We start from the raw sequence: 19,075 nt of genomic DNA on the forward strand, positions 1-19,075 counted from the left end.
CTGACATTGCTTCAGTCATGGCCATGGTTTTGGAACAGGATGTCCAACAAGCTAATAGTCAAGTGTCTACATACTTTGGCCATACAATGTAACACATTGTTCAGAAATGGTGTATGGGTAATCTAAAATGATAACAAATGATGTTTCTGTAGCATGCATCCTAATACAACACAGTGCAAAGTTTGGTAGTTTAGCATTTAAGCATTTATATAAAAGCATGACTTACAGTAGGTAAATGGCCCAGCTTGTGTTGGCATGGTAACCATGAGGCTACTCACACTGATGACTCATTTTGCAGCATCATGTGTGGGTGGACGTAACACGCCACAACTCCAACCTGCCTCCACTTGCTGTGAAGAACCCTGAGTGTCTCGGCCTGCTGAACCTGCTGGACAGAAACAAGGACTCGTGGGTACAACGCTACTGTATCTTAAAGGATGGGTGTCTCTACTTCTACAACAGCATCCGATCTACCTATGCACTTGGTAAATCTGTTTGTTTTATGTTTTAAGACCTGTTCAATTCCTAAAAATAATGACTAAACTTACAACTGACAAATTAGAATTAACCTGGCGAAGTTAGTGTTTAAAAATGCCTATTGTGCCCCTCATCACTTTATCAGCTCCTCACAGTTTATGAATATAATCCATTATTCAAATATATTTATTCTTCATTAAACAAATCAGGTCACTGTAAGTCACACAAAGCCACTGTAACAGTCACTGTGAGTTGTGAAACTGTTTCTGGGTGCCAATTTATTGCAGGGCATTACAACTTTTTTTTATTTACTTACCAACAACCTATTGGCATCTTAAGATCCAGCCCACCCAATATACTATTTTGGGAGGTGGGTGGTAAGTACGCATCAAAGTGCCCCTACAGTAATAGGAGGAACACACCAAACTACTCACACATACATACAGTATATACCCATAAAAATGGGACTAGTTTGACTGCACCCATTAAGATCTTTGGTCTCCTGCTAAGGTTCAAAAGAAACCCACACATTTTATATGATGTTACTGCTCCAGATTAAACAGGTTATTGCTGGGTACACATTGCTGGTGTTTCACATAAGTCATCCTCTGCTTTCTGTTGTTTAACACACAGGTGGGATCTATCTGCATGGCTACACAGTAAGAGAACAGCTTTTAGGATTTAAGAGGTCCATTATCGAACTGAAACCTCCATCAGAGGAGTTCAGAGTCTTCCACCTGTGTGCTGAAAATGTCAGTGAAAACAAAAGGTACCAAGCTACACACCAAAGACAAAAGAGATTGTGATAATGCTCTCTTTCAGACAGTTTCAAACATACTTACAGAACATTAATTTTCACCATCCGCTTCATCCTGGTCAGGCTGGAGGCAACACACATTTGACAGAGTCCCAATCCATTGTAGTGCAACACAAAAATGCACTTACTCAAGTTTACACCTTTATGTGCTGCCACGCTTACACATAAATTGTAGCCCACTGTTTGCCTGCTAGAACTCCCAGCAGCTGAAACACTTAGCCCCACAAGCTAACTGGTGGCAGATATGTAGTGTGCATTATTTTTCTGTTTGACCATGACACCATCCTAAATCTACATTGTTTCCTTCTTTACCGTGTCAACAGGTGGATTGGAGCAATAAAAGCATCTATAGGAAAGTGGTTGCCGTTTCATAAGGCACTTCAACATTACATTAATCACCCTCCTGAAGAGACCAAAATGTGAGCCATCTGCAACTGAGTACCAGTTCTAGTCTTCAAAACATATTCTTGTTTCTTGTTTTCTGACATAAATAACCTGATATAACCCAGAAACATGAGTCCTTTATGATCATTATCAAGTGTTATAGCAGGAAACCACACAGAATAATAAATACCACAGAGCCACGTTAAGCTGATCCACCTGCATGTGTGAACATTATTTATAAAGCTTTGCACACATCTCAGTAAAGTCACCACGTAAACCTGAACATCAGCAGAGCACAGTACAATGACCTTGACAAAGAATATTTGTTTTATATTTGCATTAGAATTGCCTTTTAAGACACATATTTGGTCATTTGTGATATTTTGTACAAAAAAAGGGCATCTAGATCCAGATGAACAGTATAAATAGTTATTTATTATCCTCCACTGAATAAATAGTAGAACAAAAGCCTATTTTCCTTCTTCATGAACATGGAACACATTGCATAGTTAACAGTGAAGACGTGGTTAAAGTGGCAAAACATCTTGCAAAATTCGAAGATCACAGTTAAAAAGTCAAGCTACAACTAGATCCATGTTCATGCACCTGGGGAACATGACAGAGGAATATCTAATCACAAAAGTAAGGACCTGAAGTTTACTAGCCATTGCTGAAATTTTGTCTTTAGCCTTTAACACAGCTTTGGCACAGGACACACAGCAGAGGACCTGAAATGTTTAGAGCTATTTTATTTCCAAAGGCAGAGGGAACCTATTCGAAAAACTGGCATAATGAACTGGCTCTGTCTGCCTCTGCCAAAAAGCTAAAATGATTAAATGCCCACGAACTTTAAATCTTTAGATGGCTCTGCATTAAAAACTGACATGCTACTATAACTATTATAGCCTCATAGGCTTGGACATACTTTTGTTAGTAAACACCTTTGTAACGAATGCAGGTTGAGACTTTACATAAAGCAGAAAGCCGATATCATTCAATAACATTCAGCAATACAAGACTTCTCTGGTCCTAAGATTTTTTTGATAAATACAGATGCTCTTACTGGTATGTTCTTTGTTTTATTTACATTTTTTTTACATTACAATCATAACTTTTTGGGGAAAAGGTATGTTAATTGACATTTTTACAGGATTTTAAATAATTAATTATTAAAACAATTATTAGTATTAGTAAAGGTTGCTTTTATTATCAGTGCTTGTTTATCTTCACCAAGATGCAAATCATTCTGCAGCTGACCAAAATGTCAAATAAAAACACAAAAATACATATTAATGCTTTATTAGATGCTTTATTTTGAAAGATGTTTTAGTGTTGATCCAGATTTATTTTTAATGGTGTAAAATCAATATAAAGAAAATGGCTCTGCGTGATAAGACAGCTGGTTTGTCACTTGTAGCAGATGTTTGATTCAGATCTTGACTTAAACTCCACAGCCGGCAACGTATGAGCTCAAATTACGTCCCCTGCAGTAGTTACGCCAAGTAACCCTGCAAAAACAAAAGAAATAAAATATTTAATAAAAAACAATGCCTCTACATTACATTTATACTCTAACAACACACAAACAAGTGCTTCTCAAACCAGACCTCTAACATACTTCTACTTTGCTCCAATTTGTTCACCTTATATACAGTGTATCACAAAAGTGAGTACACCCCTCACATTTCTGCAAATATTTTATTATATCTTTTCATGGGACAACACTATAGACATGAAACTTGGATATAACTTAGAGTAGTCAGTGTACAACTTGTATAGCAGTGTAGATTTACTGTCTTCTGAAAATAACTCAACACACAGCCATTAATGTCTAAATGGCTGGCAACATAAGTGAGTACACCCCACAGTGAACATGTCCAAATTGTGCCCAAAGTGTCAATATTTTGTGTGACCACCATTATTAGCACTGCCTTAACCCTCCTGGTCATGGAATTCACCAGAGCTGCACAGGTTGCTACTGGAATCCTCTTCCACTCCTCCATGATGACATCACGGAGCTGGTGGATGTTAGACACCTTGAACTCCTCCACCTTCCACTTGAGGATGCGCCACAGGTACTCAATTGAGTTTAGTCCATCACCTTTACCTTCAGCTTCCTCAGCAAGGCAGTTGTCATCTTGGAGGTTGTGTTTGGGGTCGTTATCCTGTTGGAAAACTGCCATGAGGCCCAGTTTTCGAAGGCAGGGGATCATGCTCTGTTTCAGAATGTCACAGTACATGTTGGAATTCATGTTTCCCTCAATGAACTGCAGCTCCCAAGTGCCAGCAACACTCATGCAGCCCAAGACCATGATGCTACCACCACCATGCTTGACTGTAGGCAAGATACAGTTGTCTTGGTACTTCTCACCAGGGCGCCGCCACACATGCTGGACACCATCTGAGCCAAACAAGTTTATCTTGGTCTCGTCAGACCACAGGGCATTCCAGTAATCCATGTTCTTGGACTGCTTGTCTTCAGCAAACTGTTGGCTGCCTTTCTTGTGCGTCAGCTTCCTTCTGGGATGACGACCATGCAGACCGAGTTGATGCAGTGTGCGGCGTATGGTCTGAGCACTGACAGACTGACCTCCCACGTCTTCAACCTCTGCAGCAATGCTGGCAGCACTCATGTGTCTATTTTTTAAAGCCAACCTCTGGATATGACGCCGAACACGTGGACTCAACTTCTTTGGTCGACCCTGGCGAAGCCTGTTCCGAGTGGAACCTGTCCTGGAAAACCGCTGTATGACCTTGGCCACCATGCTGTAGCTCAGTTTCAGGGTGTTAGCAATCTTCTTATAGCCCAGGCCATCTTTGTGGAGAGCAACAATTCTATTTCTCACATCCTTAGAGAGTTCTTTGCCATGAGGTGCCATGTTGAATATCCAGTGGCCAGTATGAGAGAATTGTACCCAAAACACCAAATTTAACAGCCCTGCTCCCCATTTACACCTGGGACCTTGACACATGACACCAGGGAGGGACAACGACACATTTGGGCACAATTTGGACATGTTCACTGTGGGGTGTACTCACTTATGTTGCCAGCTATTTAGACATTAATGGTTGTGTGTTGAGTTATTTTCAGAAGACAGTAAATCTACACTGCTATACAAGCTGTACACTGACTACTCTAAATTATATCCAAGGTTCATGTCTATAGTGTTGTCCCATGAAAAGATATAATGAAATATTTGCAGAAATGTGAGGGGTGTACTCACTTTTGTGATACACTGTATAGTGCTAATACAGACCACAGGTACTTTTTTATAGATTCTAAAGCTTTCCTTTATTATACATCATGATGGCCCAGCTCACATGCTCTGAAGCTATTTTTTATGTCATAGACTTGATTCACCACATGTACTCTTCCAAAACTATCTAAATCTTTTTTGCTTAACACATAGTTACAGGACATTTCTGAAATGTTCTTTAAAGTTTGGCAGAGGGAACAACTTATTTTATAAACCTAAATTTTCACAGTAAAATGCATTCAGCCAAATACACAAAAATAGGACAGTGCCTTACCATGCAGTAATGCCCTGCTGCCTCACAATGGTCTTGGCACACTGGGCAGCTCTCGAGATGTTATCAGTCAGAAGCTCTGTTTAAGAAAAAAAAAGTTATGACAACTTGTAAACCACAAACCTTTTCTTGTTCACCACTGTGACTGTCTTGACTTTATGTTAATGTTATTTACTTGATAATGAATAAAACAGAATTTTATATAGAAATACAGTCATTTTATTTAGTGGTTCTCAACATTTACTTTGAGAATCTTTTTAAACAAAACATTAGTATAAATTCGTTGGCATGGTCCTGTTCCTGAGGCCCAAAGTTTAATCAATGCTTTCAGTTACTGTCTGCAAAAAGTACCCCACACCCTATTTTACCTTTTGACGGCATAGGTTTTCTCTCACCAACCAAAAACACAATGGAAAATGATATGTGTCAGCGTGTGACAGATTTGCACTCTATGCAAGACGTGCTTTTAACTTTTGCTCAGTGTTCCTGGGTGGCCCCAGAACTACCGCGTCCCTGACCAGGATGAAGCGCTTATCAAAAAATGATAAATAATTGAGCATAAGGATTTAAATCATAGACTGCATATACAAATGGTAACACTGTAGACAAACACTACTACATTGTTTAATGACTTTGCTACATTAGAAAACAAGCCTGTTGTGTCTTACCACTACAGGAGATTCCACAGCCATTAGCACTGTGAAATACACCATTACTACACCACCAACGGTTGTTGATCTGGAAAATGCCATAGTCTGTTGACGCCATCAGAGTTGTGGTTTGTAGCCCGGGTGTTGAAGTCAGACTCATGTTTGGTCAAGCAAACCCCTAGACAGTAGTGAGCATTTTAGAGAATACATATGAGATTAATGTGATTCCTATTTTTAACTTATGTATAAAAAAGTATATAAATGCCGGACTACTCACAGTTTGCCAGGCTGATGCCATGATATCCATCCATACCATTTGCTTTCAGAGCTCTTGCCAGCTCACATCTAGAATACACCTTGGCATTTGCAACTGCCAGGAGCAGCATAAAAACCACAGTCTTCATGGTTTTGAAATTGGAGTGCAAGTTGCAGTTGGAGTTCTGTGAAAGCTGGTGTGGATGTAGTGATCCAGTCCTGAACTTATTTAAATACAGGACGATTGCTCAAGCTTTTTGAAGGTTGTGTCAGCTTTTTCTGCCCTTGATAATTCTGCTATCATATTTACATAGTACTGTACTAAATCTAAATAAAAGTTATATCTACAAAGAACACATATCTGCACTTCTTTGTTCTCAGCTTGAAAAGCACCTCACTTCTGTGGTTATCTTTTTAAGATAAGAATCCTTTTAGGTAGGTGTAGTGTTGAAGTGAAGGGAACAAGGGTGTCATGAGCTTTTGTCTGTTATATCAGTATTTATTTATTTGGGTTTTACAAAAAATGTATGTGTTTATTCGTTTAATTCTTGAAACTGGCCTAAGAAAACATATATAGTTTTTTTTTTATATTTCAATAAATTTAAGCTACATTTTCAAATGAAAAAGACATACAATACTAAGATTTACTAATTGACTAAAATAAGACACACAAAATGAGACAGTAAATGCTTTGTACTGTTATTTAGTTCGCAGTGGTCACGTGTTAATATCTGTATGGACCAGTATGGAGCTGTATACTGTAAACATAAAACTCATGTATTATACTCATATACTATAAACAAACAAGAACATGTGATGAAGGAAAAAAAAAAGAGTTTACAGAAATGCATCTTCAGCGCTGCACCTAATTTAACTAATCTGCACAAATAATTAATAAATAAAATGTATTTTACCCAGTTGGTTTGTTTACAGATTCTTAAAATAATCCAACTGATTATTTAATAAAAATCTATAATCACTACACTCCAAAGGTTTTAGCTCTATATGGCTTCTTGTAGTGAGGATTTGTCTGTTATCGTAATAAAATCACAACTATATGCTGGTTATTACTATTACTATTCATTTATAAGACGTGCTATAACAAATAACGATGAATTCTGACAAACTGCTGAGGTTAATAGATTATATCATTATTATCAGCAACCTGCATGATTGCAATGAGTGCATTAGATTAACCAGATTTGCACAACTTTCATTAAAAATGTATGTGTGTAATAAGAATAAGAACAATTCATTTGCAGACATACTTCACAACCATGGTAGGCAACCCTAATTAAAGAGCTCCTGAACATTTAATCTAATGGCTGTGACATGCTAAATAGGTGTTTCTTTCTCAGTATATAATGTAAGATCCTGTTGGCCGGTGTGAATCGTTTGCAAACTATAACTATTAAAATAGAATAAAATGAAACAAAATGTGTCCATCAAGTAATCTAAAAGTCATTCAACAGTTTAAAGCCTATTTTTCAGCTCTTTTGATTATTGTATTAATACAAACCCCTTAAAGAAAGAGTAACACGTTTCACAAATTCTCTGGTGTAAAAGACTCTTCACTTTCAAATACTGTATGTCTTACTGTTAAATAATTTACCTACACATGGATTATATGGCCAAATATGTAGACTCTCCTCATTACTGAGTGCTGGTGTTTTAGCCACACACATTGTCAACAGATATATAACATTAGTTATATACATTTTATGCTTTAGACTTTGGGAAAGCCTTGTTCTGTTCTAGCAAGACAATCCAGTACTGTAGATTGGAGGCTGTCAAAGCATCAAGTAAGAAAGGAAACCCCACATCAATGCACATGTATGTAGTATGATATGTACAAGAAAGCTTACAGTCGGGTGTTCAAATACTTTTGCCCATTTGTGTATATCAAAACGATGTTATCTGACGTGATACGCTTTTTATTTACTATGGTAATAAAAATACTTTTATGACATCTAGTGGACGAAATTACAAATGACAGTCCAACCTGCAGCCTAACATTTACTCTTAAATAGCCCTAAATAATAATTAAGGGTGTGATATTGTAATTGTTAAGTGGTAAGGCTTATGGCAAATGTTAATAGCAATAATTGTTAATGTATGTTTGCATAAAATACTGAGGAAAATTATATTTTGATGGAATAACTAAGTATGGAATAAAATGTAACTGATAAGATGTAATAAAGTGTGCACCACCTGGCCTTTTTATTTAGTAATACTGATGACCTTAAAATAATCATTAACATTAAGAACAGGCCACTGCTGGTAAAAATGTACTTTTTGGGTTATTATTTGAGGACCTTTGTTTTTTAACTTTCATTCAAGTAGGCATAAAGCATGTTTAAAGGGGGGAAGGATAGTATACTGTTACTACAGCACCAATGTTGTTGACCTTAACACACAATTTTTTGTTATCCACACAAAAAGTGTTTATTTTTTAAATGATACACAGGAATGTAAGACCAGTGCATTGATACCTTTTGACTGAGACATCACAACAGCCTGAAAAACTGGGAAGGACTGATTGTTAGAAAGTAGTTGGAAGTTTTGGACCACCATTTCATGTACTTACAATAGGTGCAATCAGACTAGCCCGATTTAGAAAAATCACTGGCTGTATCCTAGCATCAACGATAAGTTGGAAAGTCATGCCACAAGTACTTACTGTACTTACTTGTAAGTCTCTTACACTTGGACTCTGACTTTTATTTAAAGTATTTATTTAAAGTAGCCTATGGGTCATTCTATAATTTGGGGTACATTTCACATCTCCAAAAAAGTACAAAAAAATTGTTCTCTCTCAATAGAACAATCAGTGGTTCAAATTAATATATTCCTTTAGTGTAACATATCCACTAGTTGCAAAGCTTAAACATAATTATTTTTTATTTTATTTAAAAGGGCAAGTAGATGTAGACTACTAGGTAACTTAGTTGACAGGTAACATAGTTGACAATTTCCCTATTTTGACCCATAACTTCAGTGGTAGACCTTGCCTGGCTGACCACATGTCATTTCTTGAACAGAATAATGTCTAATTTGAACATACATTTGAATTAAAATTATTAAACAAATTGTAACCATAACAATGTATGTAACATAGTTGACGGTCAATTAATATACTCATTGACAATGTTCTATTATAGATAAAATATTTTAAAAAATAAGAGGACATTCACCACAGTTTGTTCAATATGCCCTCCACAGAGAAAAATGATATCATGTAATGCTGGTCACATAGTTTTAGAACAAACCATTTTTGAGTTGCTGAGTGGAGTTCTGTTAGTAACATAGTTGACAGAACTTTTGCGGACAATAATAAATAAATATATTTAAATTATTTAAAAGAGATATTTAAAATATAAAATATTATTTTTCTTTAGTATTTAAACTATTGAAATAAATTTAAAAAAAGATGTTGATGCCCTTAATAATTTTATTCATTATTTTGAAACCAAGGCACCCTCAACTTAAAAAACAGACACAGCAAAAACTGTTCATTTAGGAACATCATGACAAATTTCAAGCTAAATGAAGCATAGGATGCACATAATGTTTTTGTGATATTACAACATGTTTTTCATTAATAGGTAAAATATGAAATTTTTAAAGAAAATTGTTAGAATAAATATAATTATCATCACTGGACATGGAATGTACCCCAAATTATAGAATGACTCCTATACGTGTTCCAATCATTCAGTTACAGAAAAAGAAAATTACAAAAATCATTAAAATCCCATCCATGTCTGTTTACCTTTGACCTTATATTTTTGTGTACTAATGGATCATACCATTTAATTTAGGTTTAAAGCAGAAAAGCTAGAGAACACACGCCTTATTCACCGGCGGGTTTAAATAATGAATGTAATGCATGCTATCTCACACTGTGTACATACTTTTAAAGCTGTAAAGCGTCAGATACAGACAGAACTTCAGCTGCGGTTCATCATGTTTCATCAGTGGCAACAGTATCCATCAGTGCTGACTGATGTTCTTATTTAAACACGCCGCCATAACAAAGAGAAACGTGATTAAAACAGGTGAAATCACTGACCACACCCGATAACCACATACTGCAAATACAAGTTAACCCCGCCCCCAGTTATCGACTGACCAATCATGGCTTCCGAGATATGAGCCAGAAACAAATTTCCTTACGTTAAGCTTCACTCACCTATCACTGTATTAGAAACACCACATTGCACACATAAGCACTATAACTAGGGTGATCATATTTTGGTTTTTAATGTCGTTGGTGACACCATGGCAATGTGTATGGGGTAGAGGTTTAAATAGTTGACAAATTAGTCAATAACCATTCAGCTGTGTTACTGAACTTTAATAAATGTACAGCTGTTCTTTAACAAGGGCCTTTATGGTCAGATAATCTTATTCCTTCACATTCAGCGTTAAGCCCTAAACAGTAATAACAACAAATAAAAAAAAGCTCTTTCTGTTGCACTGAACATGTACTAAAAGTTACTTCCATCAGCCCAATATTGAAAATATCTCATGATAAACTCAAATTAACAAATAGGCTAAAAAGGAAGAAAATTGATCAGACTCCAAAACTTAACCTTATTTAAATGCTTTTGCATGACCTGAAAACAGCTAATCTGTTAATAACTACAAACATTTACATCCCAAGAAGAACTGGAAGATGAACGAGTTTAGTAAGGAACTGGACTAGTAAGCAAGAAGGTCGCTGGTTCAAACCCCACCACTGCCAGGTTGCCACTACTGGGCCCCTGAGCAAGGTCCTTAACCCTCAGTTGCCTAGACTGTATACTGTAAGTTGCTTTGAATTAAAAAAAAAAAATGTAGTAATACTTGGAAACTAAAATTGTGTACCTACACAATCTCTATTATTATGACTTGATCGATAACATTTTATATACTATTAGTAATTATTATGACCAATCAGGGACAAAGTTTTCCTGCACCTGTAGCTGTTCATTAATGACAGAAACGTGCAAAGTACAGTGTAATGTTTTAATAATGTCAACTGTAAAGTTAAACCCAGGACAGATGAAAGCAATGCAGGGCACACAGACACTGAGCAGGATAAAGAGCTGAGAACTGATATTTAGTTATTGTACAGAATACCTATTAATGAAGCACAACATTTGCCTTAAGTATAAGTATAAATATGCATAAGTATGTGTAAGTATGTGTAAGTGTGTGTGTGTGTGTGAAAGGTGACATACAGTGCAAAGTACTCAGTTTAAACAGCGCTCAAGGCACTGGGACTTAAAATCACTTATTATATAAAAGTGTTACAGAAAAATAAAAACATGTTGCACTGTAAGCTTTGTGATACCAGAAAGGTTTTTCTTTTAGCCATTAGAATTCAGTACTATTTCATTCAAGCAGTGCTACTGTATTATGATAGCATTAAGCCTGCACACTTTAATGTTAAATTAATCGATAAATATCTGTTTTTACCTGGGTTACATTTTTGTTACTTACACAATATTACAAAACTAGAGCAGAGTAAGCAGTTCGACACAAGCTGAAATCTGAGAGGAAAAGTCTGGCTCAGTCCTGAGACGCAGTAATCATTACCTATACTGTACATGCACAACAGCAGATATTAATTCAGTCAACAACAGTCTTTATCCATTACATTAAAAAAAAGCAAGCACAACATAACAGTATTCCAGCCTTAAAATAATGCAACCAACTCAGACTCTGTTTACACTCATCGTTTCATGTTTTTAAAGTACCAGGATCATACTCAGATAGGGATTTTCCAAATAAATATGCAAGTATAATTGCACATAGTTAATACAGATTTAAATTCAATTGCTTAAGCCAATTCAAAAATGTTTAAAATGCAATTTAGCCACATTATTTACATTAACGCATCATAATATGCATTCATTAAACATCCATAAAGCCTTATATATCACCATAAACTTGTTGTGCATGGGCAGCAGCCCCAACTATATTTATTTATTAATTTATTTATACAATGATAAGCCAAAACTTTAAAACCCCACAAAAATGGCATCACAATGCCTCTTTCATAACAATTGTGCATGTCACGGTCAGGGACGTAGTCAACGTAAATGTTGACTGCAGCAGATATCATCAGCATAAAGACCTGAGTGACGAAGACCAAATCATTATGACCAAACAACTGGACTGAAGTATCTATAAAACAGCAAGGGATGCTTACAGACAGATATGGTGAATACCCACCAACAGAGGTCTGGAAATGGTCAGATCACAGACCGCCTACAGCTTTTTGTCCATGATAACCTGTTCATGTTAAAAGCACCTACACTGCGCATGCAGAAATATTAGAACTATATTGTAGCAACAGAAGAAGGTCGACTGGTATGCCGAATCCCAATTTCTCCAAGATTATCTAGAAGGGCAGGCATGTGCATGGTTTATCTGCAGAAGAGAGGGTACCAGGATGCACTGTAGAATGATCCACCTTGCAACATTCAGAGGTTATAGGAAACTACTAATAATGTCCTGGGAACAGATACCAACAGACTCCTTCTGATGTCTCTGCGGGTCAGAGCTGTTTTGATAGCATATTAAGTGTCTGGTCCTAATGTTTTGGCTCATCAGCATATAATTAATTAAATACAAGGAAATACACTCTTTACAAAGTGCCAATTCATTCCAGTGCATCACACATATTAAGGCACTTACACCTAGGGGCATGCAAATTTGCCATTGCACTTAATGCATTAATAACATTTTGCATAAAATAGTGCTAACTAGAAATCACAATGTTTATGCTGTTTATACCAATTTGAAGTTCTAAAAAGCATAAAAGAGAGGTGAAATGGAGTGCAACAGCCATTTAACAGAAAACACATAGTTAGATATACAAGGAAAGGTATGTAATGAGCAGATTTGGCTACAAACACTATTGACAAAATCTTAAGTTACTAGAATTAACTTTTAATTATGCAGATACTGCTTGGAAGCAACCCCTCAAAACACAAGCCATCCTGTACACAACAAGTGCTATAACTGTAAAATCATGACAAGGTGAGGTACTAGAAAGTTACCTTAAATTGCTATTTAGTTGTTAGACAGAAAATTATTTACAAAACCTCTGTTTTGAAGCAAGATGACACCTACCAAACTGTCCTGTTTTAAGTAGACAGACCTGAAGAAAGAAGCATCACTCCACTCTGTGTGGTTGTTTTTCATCCCAGACTTCACCATTATTTACTCAGAACAAGATCAAGTTTCCTTTTACCACATCCTAATGTTGGTAAGACACATAACTACAGAGTGTAGTTAAAGTGTAAATGCATGTGGTTCAAAATATATCAAGAAACATGAAACGAGCAGCTGTAAACAGAGTCCAATCATTTAAAAGAAACAATGTAGGGTCAGTAAAGACAGAATAAAACATGAGCAATGTGTCACTACAATACTTTCAGTCTAAGGTGCTCAGTATATTCCAACAACAGATCACTCATCTACAGGAAATCAAAATAAAACAGTGCATGATGCAGGAATTCAAGAACAAGACATATTGGTACATCAGACCCAGTTACATTAATCCAGTAATGAACAGTCAATAGAGTGACATAGCATTCGAGAACAGAGCACTATAAAACGTTGCATTAGGTAAGTATTGTCTGTGATAATGTAACAGCACATTGCATAGTTAACAGTGAAGACGTGGTTAAAGTGGCAAAACATCTTGCAAAATTCGAAGATCACAGTTAAAAAGTCAAGCTACAACTAGATCCATGTTCATGCACCTGGGGAACATGACAGAGGAATATCTAATCACAAAAGTAAGGACCTGAAGTTTACTAGCCATTGCTGAAATTTTGTCTTTAGCCTTTAACACAGCTTTGGCACAGGACACACAGCAGAGGACCTGAAATGTTTAGAGCTATTTTATTTCCAAAGGCAGAGGGAACCTATTCGAAAAACTGGCATAATGAACTGGCTCTGTCTGCCTCTGCCAAAAAGCTAAAATGATTAAATGCCCACGAACTTTAAATCTTTAGATGGCTCTGCATTAAAAACTGACATGCTACTATAACTATTATAGCCTCATAGGCTTGGACATACTTTTGTTAGTAAACACCTTTGTAACGAATGCAGGTTGAGACTTTACATAAAGCAGAAAGCCGATATCATTCAATAACATTCAGCAATACAAGACTTCTCTGGTCCTAAGATTTTTTTGATAAATACAGATGCTCTTACTGGTATGTTCTTTGTTTTATTTACATTTTTTTTACATTACAATCATAACTTTTTGGGGAAAAGGTATGTTAATTGACATTTTTACAGGATTTTAAATAATTAATTATTAAAACAATTATTAGTATTAGTAAAGGTTGCTTTTATTATCAGTGCTTGTTTATCTTCACCAAGATGCAAATCATTCTGCAGCTGACCAAAATGTCAAATAAAAACACAAAAATACATATTAATGCTTTATTAGATGCTTTATTTTGAAAGATGTTTTAGTGTTGATCCAGATTTATTTTTAATGGTGTAAAATCAATATAAAGAAAATGGCTCTGCGTGATAAGACAGCTGGTTTGTCACTTGTAGCAGATGTTTGATTCAGATCTTGACTTAAACTCCACAGCCGGCAACGTATGAGCTCAAATTACGTCCCCTGCAGTAGTTACGCCAAGTAACCCTGCAAAAACAAAAGAAATAAAATATTTAATAAAAAACAATGCCTCTACATTACATTTATACTCTAACAACACACAAACAAGTGCTTCTCAAACCAGACCTCTAACATACTTCTACTTTGCTCCAATTTGTTCACCTTATATACAGTGTATCACAAAAGTGAGTACACCCCTCACATTTCTGCAAATATTTTATTATATCTTTTCATGGGACAACACTATAGACATGAAACTTGGATATAACTTAGAGTAGTCAGTGTACAACTTGTATAGCAGTGTAGATTTACTGTCTTCTGAAAATAACTCAACACACAGCCATTAATGTCTAAATGGCTGGCAACATAAGTGAGTACACCCCACAGTGAACATGTCCAAATTGTGCCCAAAGTGTCAATATTTTGTGTGACCACCATTATTAGCACTGCCTTAACCCTCCTGGTCATGGAATTCACCAGAGCTGCACAGGTTGCTACTGGAATCCTCTTCCACTCCTCCATGATGACATCACGGAGCTGGTGGATGTTAGACACCTTGAACTCCTCCACCTTCCACTTGAGGATGCGCCACAGGTACTCAATTGAGTTTAGTCCATCACCTTTACCTTCAGCTTCCTCAGCAAGGCAGTTGTCATCTTGGAGGTTGTGTTTGGGGTCGTTATCCTGTTGGAAAACTGCCATGAGGCCCAGTTTTCGAAGGCAGGGGATCATGCTCTGTTTCAGAATGTCACAGTACATGTTGGAATTCATGTTTCCCTCAATGAACTGCAGCTCCCAAGTGCCAGCAACACTCATGCAGCCCAAGACCATGATGCTACCACCACCATGCTTGACTGTAGGCAAGATACAGTTGTCTTGGTACTTCTCACCAGGGCGCCGCCACACATGCTGGACACCATCTGAGCCAAACAAGTTTATCTTGGTCTCGTCAGACCACAGGGCATTCCAGTAATCCATGTTCTTGGACTGCTTGTCTTCAGCAAACTGTTGGCTGCCTTTCTTGTGCGTCAGCTTCCTTCTGGGATGACGACCATGCAGACCGAGTTGATGCAGTGTGCGGCGTATGGTCTGAGCACTGACAGACTGACCTCCCACGTCTTCAACCTCTGCAGCAATGCTGGCAGCACTCATGTGTCTATTTTTTAAAGCCAACCTCTGGATATGACGCCGAACACGTGGACTCAACTTCTTTGGTCGACCCTGGCGAAGCCTGTTCCGAGTGGAACCTGTCCTGGAAAACCGCTGTATGACCTTGGCCACCATGCTGTAGCTCAGTTTCAGGGTGTTAGCAATCTTCTTATAGCCCAGGCCATCTTTGTGGAGAGCAACAATTCTATTTCTCACATCCTTAGAGAGTTCTTTGCCATGAGGTGCCATGTTGAATATCCAGTGGCCAGTATGAGAGAATTGTACCCAAAACACCAAATTTAACAGCCCTGCTCCCCATTTACACCTGGGACCTTGACACATGACACCAGGGAGGGACAACGACACATTTGGGCACAATTTGGACATGTTCACTGTGGGGTGTACTCACTTATGTTGCCAGCTATTTAGACATTAATGGTTGTGTGTTGAGTTATTTTCAGAAGACAGTAAATCTACACTGCTATACAAGCTGTACACTGACTACTCTAAATTATATCCAAGGTTCATGTCTATAGTGTTGTCCCATGAAAAGATATAATGAAATATTTGCAGAAATGTGAGGGGTGTACTCACTTTTGTGATACACTGTATAGTGCTAATACAGACCACAGGTACTTTTTTATAGATTCTAAAGCTTTCCTTTATTATACATCATGATGGCCCAGCTCACATGCTCTGAAGCTATTTTTTATGTCATAGACTTGATTCACCACATGTACTCTTCCAAAACTATCTAAATCTTTTTTGCTTAACACATAGTTACAGGACATTTCTGAAATGTTCTTTAAAGTTTGGCAGAGGGAACAACTTATTTTATAAACCTAAATTTTCACAGTAAAATGCATTCAGCCAAATACACAAAAATAGGACAGTGCCTTACCATGCAGTAATGCCCTGCTGCCTCACAATGGTCTTGGCACACTGGGCAGCTCTCGAGATGTTATCAGTCAGAAGCTCTGTTTAAGAAAAAAAAAGTTATGACAACTTGTAAACCACAAACCTTTTCTTGTTCACCACTGTGACTGTCTTGACTTTATGTTAATGTTATTTACTTGATAATGAATAAAACAGAATTTTATATAGAAATACAGTCATTTTATTTAGTGGTTCTCAACATTTACTTTGAGAATCTTTTTAAACAAAACATTAGTATAAATTCGTTGGCATGGTCCTGTTCCTGAGGCCCAAAGTTTAATCAATGCTTTCAGTTACTGTCTGCAAAAAGTACCCCACACCCTATTTTACCTTTTGACGGCATAGGTTTTCTCTCACCAACCAAAAACACAATGGAAAATGATATGTGTCAGCGTGTGACAGATTTGCACTCTATGCAAGACGTGCTTTTAACTTTTGCTCAGTGTTCCTGGGTGGCCCCAGAACTACCGCGTCCCTGACCAGGATGAAGCGCTTATCAAAAAATGATAAATAATTGAGCATAAGGATTTAAATCATAGACTGCATATACAAATGGTAACACTGTAGACAAACACTACTACATTGTTTAATGACTTTGCTACATTAGAAAACAAGCCTGTTGTGTCTTACCACTACAGGAGATTCCACAGCCATTAGCACTGTGAAATACACCATTACTACACCACCAACGGTTGTTGATCTGGAAAATGCCATAGTCTGTTGACGCCATCAGAGTTGTGGTTTGTAGCCCGGGTGTTGAAGTCAGACTCATGTTTGGTCAAGCAAACCCCTAGACAGTAGTGAGCATTTTAGAGAATACATATGAGATTAATGTGATTCCTATTTTTAACTTATGTATAAAAAAGTATATAAATGCCGGACTACTCACAGTTTGCCAGGCTGATGCCATGATATCCATCCATACCATTTGCTTTCAGAGCTCTTGCCAGCTCACATCTAGAATACACCTTGGCATTTGCAACTGCCAGGAGCAGCATAAAAACCACAGTCTTCATGGTTTTGAAATTGGAGTGCAAGTTGCAGTTGGAGTTCTGTGAAAGCTGGTGTGGATGTAGTGATCCAGTCCTGAACTTATTTAAATACAGGACGATTGCTCAAGCTTTTTGAAGGTTGTGTCAGCTTTTTCTGCCCTTGATAATTCTGCTATCATATTTACATAGTACTGTACTAAATCTAAATAAAAGTTATATCTACAAAGAACACATATCTGCACTTCTTTGTTCTCAGCTTGAAAAGCACCTCACTTCTGTGGTTATCTTTTTAAGATAAGAATCCTTTTAGGTAGGTGTAGTGTTGAAGTGAAGGGAACAAGGGTGTCATGAGCTTTTGTCTGTTATATCAGTATTTATTTATTTGGGTTTTACAAAAAATGTATGTGTTTATTCGTTTAATTCTTGAAACTGGCCTAAGAAAACATATATAGTTTTTTTTTTATATTTCAATAAATTTAAGCTACATTTTCAAATGAAAAAGACATACAATACTAAGATTTACTAATTGACTAAAATAAGACACACAAAATGAGACAGTAAATGCTTTGTACTGTTATTTAGTTCGCAGTGGTCACGTGTTAATATCTGTATGGACCAGTATGGAGCTGTATACTGTAAACATAAAACTCATGTATTATACTCATATACTATAAACAAACAAGAACATGTGATGAAGGAAAAAAAAAAGAGTTTACAGAAATGCATCTTCAGCGCTGCACCTAATTTAACTAATCTGCACAAATAATTAATAAATAAAATGTATTTTACCCAGTTGGTTTGTTTACAGATTCTTAAAATAATCCAACTGATTATTTAATAAAAATCTATAATCACTACACTCCAAAGGTTTTAGCTCTATATGGCTTCTTGTAGTGAGGATTTGTCTGTTATCGTAATAAAATCACAACTATATGCTGGTTATTACTATTACTATTCATTTATAAGACGTGCTATAACAAATAACGATGAATTCTGACAAACTGCTGAGGTTAATAGATTATATCATTATTATCAGCAACCTGCATGATTGCAATGAGTGCATTAGATTAACCAGATTTGCACAACTTTCATTAAAAATGTATGTGTGTAATAAGAATAAGAACAATTCATTTGCAGACATACTTCACAACCATGGTAGGCAACCCTAATTAAAGAGCTCCTGAACATTTAATCTAATGGCTGTGACATGCTAAATAGGTGTTTCTTTCTCAGTATATAATGTAAGATCCTG

The 19,075-nt window shown here is 36.7% G+C and overlaps 2 protein-coding genes across 2 annotated transcripts; both read right to left on the reverse strand.

Annotated features, from left to right (window-relative positions):
* Positions 1 to 2,993: 2,993 nt before the first annotated feature.
* Positions 2,994 to 6,260, reverse strand: LOC134332161 (lysozyme C-like). The gene is given in 5 exon segments (XM_063013683.1): positions 2,994 to 3,186; positions 5,210 to 5,285; positions 5,875 to 5,968; positions 5,970 to 6,034; positions 6,134 to 6,260. Coding segments are annotated over 5 exon segments (429 nt in total). The 3' UTR covers positions 2,994 to 3,119.
* An 8,320-nt stretch (positions 6,261 to 14,580) lies between these two features.
* Positions 14,581 to 17,847, reverse strand: LOC134332168 (lysozyme C-like). Its single transcript, XM_063013695.1, is given in 5 exon segments — positions 14,581 to 14,773; positions 16,797 to 16,872; positions 17,462 to 17,555; positions 17,557 to 17,621; positions 17,721 to 17,847. Coding segments are annotated over 5 exon segments (429 nt in total). The 3' UTR covers positions 14,581 to 14,706.
* Between the last annotated feature and the right edge of the window lie 1,228 nt (positions 17,848 to 19,075).

Source organism: Trichomycterus rosablanca, chromosome 18, assembly GCF_030014385.1.
Source record: "Trichomycterus rosablanca isolate fTriRos1 chromosome 18, fTriRos1.hap1, whole genome shotgun sequence".
In the NCBI taxonomy this organism is placed as follows: Eukaryota; Metazoa; Chordata; class Actinopteri; order Siluriformes; family Trichomycteridae; genus Trichomycterus; species Trichomycterus rosablanca.